Genomic DNA, 14022 nt, shown 5'->3' with positions numbered 1-14022 from the left:
CTGCAACCACCTCCCAGATTCAAGCGATTCCCTGCCTCAGCTTTCCCAGTAGCTGGGATTACAGGCAGGCCGCCACCACACCTAATTTTTTATTTTTAGTAAGAGATGGGGTTTCAGCATGTTGGCCAGGCTGGTCTCGAACTCATGACCTCAAGCAATCCACCTCCCTCGGCCTCCCAAAGTCCTGGGATTACAGGCGTGAGCCACCGTGCCCAGCCCAAGCCTTACTTTTAAAACAACAAAAAAGCAGTGTCTTCAGCAGTCCTGGAGACACAAAATCCAAACTGTACCATGCCTCACAAAACTTTTACTTTAACATTCACTAGTCTTTCAACTCTGCCCCTGATTCCCTCATCTCCAAAGGATCTATCTATTCAAAAACTTCTACTTCTAGATTTTCACAAGTACTCTTTTCCTTGGTTAGGGGACACTTTTCACACTAATCCAACTTCTCTGTATGGTGAATGCCTATTTTCACCCTTGAGGTTTCAACTTTATATGTCACATTCTCAAATCCTTCTCTGATCTAAGTCTGAGTAAGTACACTCCCCATGTGCATAACATGTACTATATGCCATAATGCTATATACTCCCATATACAAGATACTTTTTGTGTCACAGACTGCAAGCTTCATGAAAACAGAACTGTAAGTTTTCTACCTTAAATCTGTGTTTTATAGCATAAGGCTTCTCAACATCAATAATACTGACATTTTACACCAGAAAATTTTTTGTTGTGGGGGCTGTCCTGTGCACTGAGGAATATTAAGCAGCATCCCTGGCCTCCGTTCACTAGATGCCAGTGGTACCCCCTCAGCTATGACACCAAAAATGTCTCCAGACATTTTCACACCCCTCCACTCTAGTCCAATTCACCACCATCATCTGCCATCTGCATCAATGCATGATTTTTAATTGGTATCTTGGCTTCTCTTGTCCCCTTTATACAATCTCTTCTCCATACAGCAACTAAGAGAGATCCTTTGGAAAAAAAGAATAAAGCACTCTTATACTCAAAATCTTCCTACCATAAGTCAATGAATTCCTACCATAAGTCAAATAAAGTCCAAAGTCCTCACTCTGGTCTACAGAATCGTACATTATATGCCTCCTACAAACCTCTTAATCTTCCTCTAATTTTCTACTGGCTCATTCTAACCCAACCACACTCACTAAGCACATTCCCTCCTAGTCTTTGCTGTTCTCATTGCCTGGAATGTTCTTCCTGCAGACACTCTCTATGCAGGTCTCTGTTCAAATGTCCTTCCTCACTGAGACATTCCTAACCAATATTCCTTGTTGTTCTCTGCTTACTCTATTTCTCTTCTATTAAAAAATGAGGTCTTTACTGGAATACAAACTCCATGAGACTTCTTTTTCTGCTATATCTTCAGTGACACATGTTTAATAAACATTGAATAAACATACATGTAGAAAGCAATCATTAAATATATAATTAATCAATTTAGATGAACTATATTCCCTGTTTATTTTAGTATTATTCCTTTCCCACCTAACCAGTCATCACTAAAAGCATATACACAGGTTTACTGAGAACACCAGAATGCATTTACCACAATATTTAATGTGATATTACATGATTTTAAAACTCCAGTAGAAACATAATGCTCCTGAAGAACACGCTTTACAAATAAAAAGTTACTTAAAAAAAAAAAAAAAAAAAAAAAAGGCTGGGCGCGGTGGCTCACGCCTGTAATCCCAGCACTTTGGGAGGCTTAGGCAGGTGCATCACGAGGTCAAGAGATCGAAACCATCCTGGTCAACATGGTGAAACCCCGTCTCTACTAAAAAATACAAAAAATTAGCTGGGCATGGTGGCGCGTGCCTGTAATCCCAGCTACTCGGGAGGCTGAGGCAGGAGAATTGCCTGAACCCAGGAGGTGGAGGTTGCAGTGAGCCGAGATCACGCCATTGCACTCCAGCCTGGGTAACAAAAGCGAAACTCCGTCTCAAAAAAAAAAAAAAAAAAAAAAAGACATGTTCTCCATCTGTAGCCTAGGCTGGAGTGCAGTGGTGCGATTATAGCTCACTGTAACCTCAAACTCCTAAACTCAAGTGATACTCCCGCTTCAATATTCCAAGTAGCTGGAACTACAGGTATGTACCACCATGCCCAGCTAATTTTAAAAACTTTTTTGTAGGTCTATGATGCCCAGGCTGGTCTTGAACTTTTGGCCTCAAGCAATCCTGCCTTGGTGTCCCAAAGAGCTGGGACTTTAGGTGTGACTACTATGCTCAGCCTGTGAAGTTATATTTTCTAAGAACCAACTTAAACTTATTTGTAGTGGCTGCCTAGCTAACAGTTTTGTCTCCTGATCAACAATAACTATTTGCTACAGTCCCTAGAGATCATTATTACACATTTGTCATCTCTGCTATATAATATATACTTTGGAAAGTTACAAACTATGCATGAGAAAATTAATACTAAATTATTAATCCATGTTAAACTGCATGGACCATACCTTTAAGAAATTCAAATTTAGCTATTACAGAAGAGTTAATAAAAGTTACAGTTTGCTGAGGACTTGCCTGCTAGGCACCATAATAGGTGCTTAACAAACATAATCTCATTTATTTTGACAAAAACTCTTTTTCCTTGGCCCAAACCTTTACTAAGACTCTTGAGTTTTTTCTGACTAGGAGACCTTTGGGCTCCCTCTCAGTCCTTACAGAAACCAGACTGAATCAGAATCCTGCTCAGTCCATTTATTGAAAACCCCAACTATTGGTACATGATCACTCTGGATATTTTATCCTGGCCTGCCATCTTATCAAGTCAGTTTAGCCAGAAACCCCTTATGTTGATGCCTCCTCTTAGTAATAATTTTCCATCCACTGACACTTCCTCCCAGCACTTAGCTCCTTAGTTATAAGTTCTACTTATCTTTACAGAACTCCAAGTTGAGTCTAATTTCTTTCTGCCACTGCAAGACTCCATCGTAGTTGTCCTCATACCTACTGCCATGGCCCCCTTGAAAAAAAATCTGCCTTACCATCTTTAACAAGTGTCATCAATAAGCTTTTTCTGTAACAATTTATTTTTAAAAACTCTAAGGTTGGTGTTTTTATGTTTAGTGTCCAACAAAAAAACTGGAGCCTTGAGGGGTTAAGCAAGTTGTATAAGATCACATAACTAGCAGCTGACCAAACTAGAGAGCTCTTCCTAAAATAAAAACTACCCAGTTTCTTTATGAATAAGGAAAAAGGAATATAAGAGAACTCTTCCCACTTTCTGACAAACTATAGTCACCAATAAGCAACCTGAACATACTACAATTTATCATTAAATAATTAACTCCTATAAAAACAGCTCCTCTTAATGATATTATCAATAGGAATGAGTGCATCTGATATAATCTTCAATGTGTTCTTGCATGTTTCTCACCTTTCCATCACCCTCAAAACAGGACTCATTGAGACTCAAAAGTACTGAGACCTAAAAACAAGATTCATTTAGAGCAAAGGAAATTGCAGACCTCCCAAAAGCTTTAAGCATGTTGTTCAGGGTCCACAGCTAGACAGTTGTAAAGACAGAAAAGATAAATCCCCATTCTCCAAATTTGCAAGACTCTCTCCTTGGTTTTATCCTTTAATTGTAATTATATATTAGAAATCACAGATCTTCATACTTCAAAATCTCACCAATTACTGTGGCCTACTATATACAGAATGACTCAAAATAGGCCAAATTCAACAAGTCTATGACACCATCATTGTAAGTTAAATGTATTTTCAACAAAAAGAAAAGAATCAAAACATAAAAGTGTTAGGAGAAAATACAGGTAACTATGTAACCTTGAGTTAGGAAACAACTTTTTTTTCTTCTCACAAAGAAAAAAAAGAGTGACAATCTAACTTTATACAGAGAAATTTCATATCTTAAAAACAGCATATATAAAATCAAAAGTTTATATTAAGACTATAATCCTTAGCTTCTCAGGGTTGAAAGTAAAAAGAGAAAAAAAAGGAAAGGGCCTTAAGACTGCAATGTACATTCTCAATTTATCAGGGTAACCACTAAATAATTTTTTTCCTTCTTTTTACTAAATGAATTTTTAAAAGACTGTATAACTAATAAGCTAATCCTAGGATGAACTGGAATACATCTAAAAGAAGGCAAGAATGGAAGATGAAAAAAATAGATGATGAAAAAATAGATGAAACAAGAAAGATGGCAGATTTAAACTCAAACATATCAGCAATTACGTTAAAGATAAACAGACTGGCTTCTCCCTTCTCTCGTTCCTGAATACTTTTGTCCAATACCATTAGATTGGCTTAGCTAAGCAAAACAAATCTTTCAGGGAGTCAAGGGGGAAATAGTGGCCACAGATTGGTCCAGAATGGGATATTCATGCCTAACCACAGTAAGCATTAGCTTTAGCATGGATATAGGGTGAACCTGGATGGGCAACATGGAATGAAGACGGCAAAAGCATGAGGTGAGGGTTAACCATGACAGATTTGTCGGGTTGATAATGAGACAGGTTTCTCTCTATAGAAGGAAGTTATAAATATGAAAAGGAAGAAAACTATACTAAATCCTATAGTACTATATAGCTGGAGAGTAGGAATAAAAGATATAGGTGATGGATGAATGGGTAGATTGCTAGAAAGAAATGTAAACATATAGAATATGGGGGCGTGTGTATTAATAGTTTTGTTCTCTGAGAGAGTCTGGGGACAAAAACACCTCAATAGCACATCTAACACCCAAATCCCAATTCCCAAATACTATTCTTCCTGAAACTGAAAAACAACAAAAAAAGGGATCATTGGAAAAATTGACCAGTAAAGAACTGGTGCAAAGAAAATAACAGTGAGCCTAGAACATCTGATTATGCTAGAAAGTAAGAAAGTGCTCAAAGACTCATGTGGGCAGGACAAAAAGATGCTACAGCAAGTTTTAAGAGGCTCTCATTGGCTGCTACAGTTTATAACACAATGAACAGAACAGGAATTTGTGAGTCTGTGCTCATATAAATAAACAGGTAGAAAAGAAAACTTTTTCCTGCAATAAAATGCTAACTAATACATATAAAAAGAATGACTGAGCTGGACACAGTGGCTGATGCCTGTAATACCAGCACTTTGGAAGGCCAAGGTGGGCAGATTACCTGAGGTCAATAGTTCGAGACCAGCCTGACCAACATGGAGAAACCCTGTCTCTACTAAAAATACAAAATTAGCTGGGCACGATGGTGCATGCCTGTAATCCCAGCTACTCGGGAGGCTGAGGCAGGAGAACCTCTTGAACCCAGGAGGCAGAGGCTGTAGGCCAAGATTGTGCCACTGCACTCCAGCCTGGGCAACAAGAGCAAAACTCCATCTCAAAAAAAAATGAATTCACTGAATCAGAAAATCACCAGCTGGCTATCATTCTTCAGGCAAAAATCACAAATGGATGCTAAAACTGCTAAAATCTTAATGAGCAATAGGTTATTAAAAATCTCAAAGTGTCGCCCCATAGAATACTTACTAGTAAGCATAACATACTTGTTGAATAGTTATTAGATATAACATATTAATTAAATAATGAAAGACAACAACCCAAGCAAGTCACTAAAGATGTTAATATTACAAATCAACATCACATCGCATGCCTCCCTAACTGTGATGCACTGACAAGAATCTAGAATCACTTCTGTGGTATTCCTGACAACGTATAACCTAAATCTTATCAAGAGGAAACATCAGCCAACCCAACCTGGACATTCCATAAACTAACCTGTACTCTTGAAAAATGTCATGGTCAATTAAAAAACAAAAACAAAAACAAAAAAAGACTATGAAACTTCTTCCATTGAGGGAGACTAAAGAGGCATGACATCTAAATGCAGCTCACATGCTCAAGACTGCATCCTGGACCTACATATGAATTACTAGGATAATTACAGAAATTTAAATGGGATCTGTGGATTACACAGTAATACTTTATCAATGTTAATTTCCTTCCCCCCGACCCCAAGACGGAGTCTTGCTCTGCCACCCAGGTTGGAGCACAATGGCATGATCTCAGCTCACTGAAACCTCCACCTTCCAGGTTCAAGCAATTCTCCTGCCTTAGCCTTCCAAGTAGCTGGGATCACAGGCGCCTGCCACCACACCCAGCCAAATTTTGTATTTTTAGTAGAGACAGGCTTTCACCACATTAGCCAGGCTGGTCTCAAATTCCTGACCTCATGATCCACCTGCCTTGGCCTCTCAAAGTTCTAGGATTATAGGAGAGAGACACTGCACCTGGCCAATTTCCTAATTTTTACTGATGTACTATAGTTATGTAGTGTTATGTAATCTTTGTTACATTAAGGAGTATTGGTATATCACATTTGCAACTTTCAATTGATTTGGTCAGGAAAAAGATTAGTAATATGGCAGGGAGGGGAATGAGAGGAGAGGGGGAAGGAAGGAAGGAGGAAGAGAGAATGAGAATGTTACAGAAATTATATATACAGATAAGCCAAATGTGGTATTATATAAACAAATGAGGAATCTAGGTAAAGGATACTACATGTATGTGGAGCTCTGTAATACTTTTCCAACTTTTCTGTTGTTTAAAATTATTAGGCTGGGTGTGATGGCTCATGCCTGTAATCCTAGCACTTTGGTAGGCCAATGTGGGAGCACTGCTTGAGTCCAGGAGATTGAGACCAGCCTCGACAACACAGTGAGACCTCATCACTACAAAAAATAAACAAAACTAGCCAGGTGTGGTAGTGCATGCCTGTAGTTCCAGCTACTTGGGAGGCTGAGGTGAGAGGATCACTTGAGCCCAGCGAGTTGAGACTGTTGCAGTGAGCCAAGATCACACCACTGCACTCCAGCCTGGGCAACAGAGCAAGACCATAATTAAAAAATATATATATTGCAAAATGAAGTTTTAAAAAAGTATGTAAAGTAATCTATTGAAACATCAATATTAACTCTATCAATAAAAGGGAAAGGATATGGTAATGAATTCCAATAATGATTAATCTGGGAAGGGAGAATTAGTATTAGTGGAATTAGAGTACCTGGTTTTCATGAGACCATTAAGGGAAATTTCACTGGATTCTCCACTTACTACTAGGAACGTATGCAGGGAAAGAAAAAGAAAAAAAAAGAAAGCTTTAACCAACTACTTTCAAATTATGTTTCTCTTTGGTGGTGAAACAGACATATTTGTCTGCTCCCTGGCAATAAATCCACACACATTAGGGTCCAAAATAGTAAATTTTAGACAGATAGATGTGTTTTTTCAAGGCCTTGTTTTGAAATACTTGTTTGTCATAAGGACATTTTTGTTTTTTTGGAGACAGAGTCTTGCTCTGACACCCAGGCTGATGTGCAGAGACACGATCTTGGCTCACTGCAACCTCCACCTCCCAGGTTCAAGCAATTCTTCTGCCTCAGCATCCCGAGTAGCTGGGACTACAGGCGTGTGCCACCACGCCCAGCTAATTTTTCGTATTTTTAGTAGAAATGGGGTTTCACCGTGTAAGCCAGGATGGTCTCGATCTCCTGACCTTGTGATCCACCTGCCTCAGGCTCCCAAAGTGCTAGGATTATAGGCATGGGCCACTGCGCCAGGCCAAGAGATTTTAAAATAATTATTTGATAAACAAAAAAGAATACTTTCCGTCTCTGTCTAAATTTTTAAAAAGCATCTTTCTTACCTTCAACCCGTGATTCCAAGTGCTTATCCAACTCTGAATCTTTTTTCACTGCTTCATCTGAGACCTTGGGAGCATTTGAAAAGCAAACTAGTACAATACTCATGTTATCTCGACTTCCCTGTATATTAAAGAAAAAAAAGGAAAAAAATTATGTTTCTACAGTCTATCAACTATTATTTACTTCAAAATACTTTAAGCAATTATAGTTTATTTAATCATCCAGAACATTTATGTTCACATTTAAGTTTATTCCAGTGAACTACTGAAAACACAACTTGAAGAAACAAGGTGTCTAGGTATGGGTAGATCTGTAAGTATTTTCATGTTTTTAATTCTGATGAACTATTCTTACCCACAACCATTCCAATCTGAGAAATGAAGATATCTTATTTATATATTAAATCTTCTAAACTATTTCCCACTCAAGATTGTCTATTCCCACAGTGGCTTAAGTCCACAATTCATCCTCCCAAATACATACGCAAATGTTTTCCAGCTTAGCTTTTAAACTGTATCAGAGCAATGTTACAACGCTGTTGAATTTAACACAGCTGAAAATTGTTTTTTGGCAGAAGACCCAAGATGCTAAACTGAACAACTATTAATACAAGAAACCGTTCAGAGGGCACAGCAACAGAGTGGACTGTAAAAGGATAACATATCCAACTGTAGTCATGAGATAACTTTTAAAGAAAAGGCATCAGATTGTTGTATAGTCACAAATAGTTTTAGAGTCTTTATAAAGTGTCTAAAATAGCTAATTTAAGGACATATTTTACTTCTGTCTTTTAATCATACCCTCACAAATTACCTCCGTTAAAAAGGAAGCATAAAGCCAGGCACTGTGGCTCAGGCATGTCTGTAATCCCAGCACTTTGGGAGGCCTAGGCAAGCAGATTATTTGAGCTTAAGTATTCCAGACCAGCCTGGGCATCATGGCAAAACCTTGTCTCTACAAAAAATACAAAAATTAACTGGGCTTGGTGGTGCACACCTGTAGTCTCAGCTACTCGGGAGGCTGAGGTGGAAGGACCACTTGAGCCCGGGAGATGGAGGTTGTAGTGAGCTGTGATGACACCACTGCACTCCAGCCTGGGCAACAGAGCATGACTCTGTCTCAAAAAAAAAAACAAAAAAAAAAAACAAAAAAAAAACACAACAACAACAACAAAAAACAAAAGGCGTAGAATATATACTATTCTAGTATCATGAGATTATGTGCAATAAATTAAAAATATCTTCTCATTACTTTTTCTAAAGGTATATTACTTTAACTGAGTTTCAAAGAGCAGATGAAACTGTTCTTAGAATAGTAAATTTTTTTTTGGAAACTTTCTTTTCCTGTTCACTCTAAAAAACTAAGTCAATGGAGGTGGCAGGCTATTTTGTCCGACAGTGGAGTCTGCCAAATTTGCCAACTCAAGTGAAAGAAACCCAAGACCACACCCATTCTAGTATTTTCAGTCATTAAAGCCAGAATCTAGGCAGGCATGGCTTGGTTCAGACTTGGACCTTTCCAGAACCTACATGACACAGCCCAAAAGACAGGTGGCCTTTAATAACTTCCGCTTTCACCTCATAATTCAATGGGAGTAAAGGCTGAAGACAGTGAAGGTTAGGTCTTCAGAAGACCTCAAAAAAAAAAATTAACTTGTCATAGATTGCTGTGCTTTGGATGAAAGAACCAATGTAAGTATTTCATTAGATTCTCGGTTATCTGGAAAAAACACAATTTCCAAATTGGCCAAATTAATTTCATTCCTTAATGAAACACACCAAAACTCTGATATTAGAAATACCCTATGTATTTGATTGTATGAATATACATGTATAAATATCATAAGGGCAGGTCAAGCAAAAATTTTTACTTAAAAAAAATTTAAACTACAATATGGATATTCAAGAATCAAACAGCTAGACATAATCCCAGCAGTTTGGGAGGCTGAGGTAGGAGGATCACTTGAGGCCAGAAGTTTTAGACTAGCCTGGGCAACACAGTGAGATACCCATTTCTAAAACAAAACAACAAAAAAAGAATCGAGCATAATTTCATTTTATAAAGCAATTTTATAAACAGAATTAACACCTTACATTTTTAGAAATCTAATTTCTTTTAACCCCTTTAAATTTTAGTAGCAACAACATAAGCATTGTTGAACATTTCCTTATCTATCTAATTTCCGTAAGACTTTGTAAGTTATAAAATATAGATACTTTTGGAAAATTAATTGAAAGAGAGTTCCAGTAAGTTTATGGCTCTCCAAAGATATTTAAGGGAAATAATGTATATTTACACCTCAGGCATCTGTGATTTCAGTGATGTTGCTTCTTCGCCACCCTTTCTGGTCTGCTTCTATTTCTATGTAAAGATGGCTTTCCCCTAAACACCACATATGAATATGTTTCAGTACCTGTTATACAGCAACAGAAAAGGTCCTTTTTTTGTGCTTCTGTTTTGTAGAGACAAATCATTCTTGTATAATCAGTATAAAGTTTTCACTAAGTCCAGAAGTGAAACTTTTTTTAATACAGCTTGGATGACTAAATAAATTAGCTCTGCATATAAAAATTGATTATTTCATCTGGGCATAATGGTGGTGCTACCATTATGCCCAGACGAAATAATCAATTTTTACATGCAGAGCTATATGGTGGCTCACACCTATAATCCTAGCACTTTGAGAGGCCAAGGCAGATGGATCATGAGGTCAGGAGTTCGACACCAGCCTGGCCAACACAGTGAAACCCTGTCCCTACTAAAAATATTTTTAAAAATTAGCCGAGTGTGGTGGTGCAAACCTGTAATCCCAGCTACTCAGGTGGCTGAAGCAGGAGAATCACTTGAACCCAGGGGGCGGACATTGCGGTGAGCTGAGTTCATGCCACTGCACTCTAGCCTGGGCAACAGAGCGAGACTCTGTCTCAAAAAAAATTTTTTTTTAATTATTTCATTACATGTTCATTTTACTTTTTACAATGGCACAGCAGTAATACTCTCAACAATTATAGTCCTAGGTCAAAGAAGCCAGTGCCCTGCCAAAAATAAGGGTACTTAAACAGAAAATAATGTGATACAGTTAGTTTTAAAGCTCAATGTTGCATGGTTACAAAAGTGCCCAGAATCAAGTCTCAACACAGCATACAGATTGTGAACAGAATCTTTATCTCTGCCAAGGTTATTAAATTAATATCTGATAAGTAAACCATCAATATTCATTTTTAAAATCTTTTTTTAAAACCTAGTGCTGTTACCCACCTTACATATAGTTCAAAACCAGCCAAGATAAAGGATAAACTAAATTTTCACCAATCCATGAAGAGATGAAGCCTATGATTAATTCCTTTCAGGAATACTGTACCCACTATTACCCCATTCCTTGGACCAATTTTTCCTCTCCATAAATTTAACTCTTTGTTTCAAAACCATCATCAACAGAACTAAAATTTATTGGGGTTGGCTAGGCACAGTGGCTCATGCCTGTAATCTCAGCACTTTGGGAGGCTATGGCAGGAGGATCACTTCAGGCCAGGAGTTCAAGAGACCAGCCTGGCCAACATGGTGAAACTTCGAACCTATTAAAAATAAAAAAATTAGCCAGGAATGGTGGCAAGCACCTGTAGTCCAAGCTATTTGGGAGGCTGAGGCAGGAGAATCACTTGAACCCGGGAAGCAGAGCTTGCAGTGAGCTGAGATCGCACCAGGTAACAGAGAGACTCTGTCTATTGGGGTCTATAAATCAGATACTATTTAGGCACTTGCCAACAGCTTTACTCTCAACAACACCATGAGAAAAATTTTAACATCATCTTTTTTACAAAGATGAAGAAACTAAGGCTTTACCCAAATGTATACTAAGTGGCACAACATAACTTAACATTGGGTCCAAAGTGTATGTTTTACACTAAACCCATGGTTCCCAAACAGTGTATCAAGAGGCCCCAACGTTCCACAGTGTATTCACCACAGATGAAGGAGATTCAGTGACCCTCAATATCTGTGGACATCCCATTAACTCAACTGAAGGTGGAGATGCTTCACAGTTTTAATATTAGATAAAACAGATAACACTATATTCCTCCCAATGACTTCCTACTTTTGCAAAGTGGAGGTTTTTGGGGGTGGCTGTGATAAAAAGCAAGTCCCCATAAAAATCAATGAGATACAAGAAATGAGGGTGGCAGAGTTCTAGGATTCCAAGGTTTGAGAAGTTGTGCAGTGTCCATCAGGTACACCTCATCAGTAACTGTTGAGTTTTTTTTTTTTTTAAATGAAATTTATAGAAACTGTTTTCAATGAGAGAGAGAGAAAGAGAGAGAGATGTGTGTGTGTGTGTGTGTGTGTGTGTGTGTGTGTGTGTGAGAGAGAGAGAGAGAGAGAGAGAGAGAGGAGAGAGAGAGAGAGAGGAGAGAGGGGGGAGAGGGGGGAGAGAGGGAGGGAGAGAGAGAGAGAGAGAGAGAGAGAGAGAGAGAAATGGGCTCTTACTATGTGGCTCAGCCTGGTCTCAAACTCCTGGCTTCAAGCAATCCTTCTGTCTCTGCCTCCCAAAGTAGTGAGATTACAGGCATGAGCCACTGTGCCCGGCCACATGTGTTATTATTTTGTTAGAACACACACACTCATTTAAGTTTGGATCTAATCACTTAATATTTGGAACTATTAGGTATTAATTTTGGTTAAGTAGTATTGTGAAAAAAATTACTGAGACCCTAGGGCAATATGAACCAAGAAAATATGGAAATCTCCACAATAAACAATGCCTTTATATATACCATACTTTTACAATTAGTCCTCTCCTCTACACCTCAAAATACCCAACCACATTCCACTCTAATATTAGCTATGTCTACTTTTGAACTATTTATGATATTTTCCGAAAATTATAATAGAAAAGAAAAAGTCCTGAGTTTAGAACTAAACAATTATTGAGGGAATTACATCTTCTGTTATATGAATTAATCTAGAATAATATTGCCTTTGAAAAATGAATAATTAATTTCCCTCAATTTTAATCCAACTATGAGGTACTATCTCATGTTTTAAAATAAACAGGTTTCTGGTAGATGGTACATAAATGAAATTTTAGAAAATCAAATAATATTTTAAAAGAACAATTTAAAAGAATATTGACTTTTATGATTTAAAAAAAAACAAAGCAGATGACAAAGTAACAAGCATAGCATGATCCTTTTCTGCAAAACAGAAGAAGAGAAAATCCTATTTTATGTTTATACATTTGTATCAATAAACACAGAGAACCATTTGAAAAGATATACAGCAAACCATAAGCAGTGGTTCCCTAAGAGGGATGAGACTGGAAAGCAGAAACATAAAGGGGAATCCCTTTACTTCAAACATCTTTGTGTTTCTTACAAAAAATATTTAATCTTAATGTTTCCCTTGGGGGAAAATTTTTCAGACCATGAAAACCAAAACACACAGAAACACACACACACACACTTCTTTATTTTATCAGACCCTTCTGGGAAACACTGCTAACTAAAGTACTAAACTTGAGTCAGAAAACTTGGATTCTAGTCTCAGCCTCAATACTCATCAAGTATACGACTTATGGATATCTTTTAATATCAAATAACCTCCATTTTCTCAATTGCAAATTAAAAAAAATAAAAACTTGTATTTTGTTCAAATCAGAAAGTTACTATGAAGATTAATAAGTATGTATGATTTACAAGTTACAAAAGGCTGTGCAAGTAGCAGTTACATATTCTATACAACCCAAAATTAGTTAGCAGTAAACACCACAAATGCCAACATTGACAATAAAATGAGAGGGCTACTTTCTTAGGTGCCATTCTCCTCTAGAGTTAAATATCTAATTTAAATAGGTTAATACTTGACCATAGTCATCCAACACTTACAGCTTAATATTAATTGGCAACCCTAAAAAATGCTTATCATTAAAAACAGCAATGCTAACTACCTCATATCATTGTGAAAATTACAAGTTAAAATGTGTAAAGTATTTAGATTAGCATTTGGCTTACAGAAAGCAATAATTTGCTAATACTATCACGATAATGAGTATGATTATCATAACCCCCAAGATCTCATGAGTTAAGACAAAAGTGTTCATAAACTATGAAAATATGACAAGTGATAAAAGTGTTGGAAAAAACTAAGACTTCATTTAAATATCTTATAAGGAAAACATCTACTTAATGATTCTTCTCCTCTTAAAGCAGATAACTACAGAGCAATCGCTAAGTGCTTTCCATGAATTCTTAAACTTACAGTTTTTCTGAGTAAATTCAAATTATATTTGATCTTACTGCTAACCCTTGCTTTTACCTTACAAATAAATAGAATGACAAACTATGAAGT

General features: G+C 37.2%; 1 protein-coding gene across 3 annotated transcripts in view; it reads right to left on the bottom strand.

Annotated features, from left to right (window-relative positions):
* PPM1B (protein phosphatase, Mg2+/Mn2+ dependent 1B) overlaps positions 1 to 14022 on the bottom strand; it is a 77738-nt gene that overhangs the window by 16169 nt on the left and 47547 nt on the right. For all 3 annotated transcript variants that reach the window (XM_074396683.1, XM_003926758.4, XM_010337467.3), the window contains one exon: positions 7680 to 7797. In XM_074396683.1, coding sequence (XP_074252784.1) covers positions 7680 to 7797 — 118 coding nt within the window. The remainder of the gene's footprint in view (positions 1 to 7679; positions 7798 to 14022) is intronic.

This window comes from Saimiri boliviensis, chromosome 1 (assembly GCF_048565385.1).
Source record: "Saimiri boliviensis isolate mSaiBol1 chromosome 1, mSaiBol1.pri, whole genome shotgun sequence".
In the NCBI taxonomy this organism is placed as follows: Eukaryota; Metazoa; Chordata; class Mammalia; order Primates; family Cebidae; genus Saimiri; species Saimiri boliviensis.
Note: the sequence above shows the minus strand (reverse complement) of the source record. Positions and strands in the feature narration are given on the sequence as shown.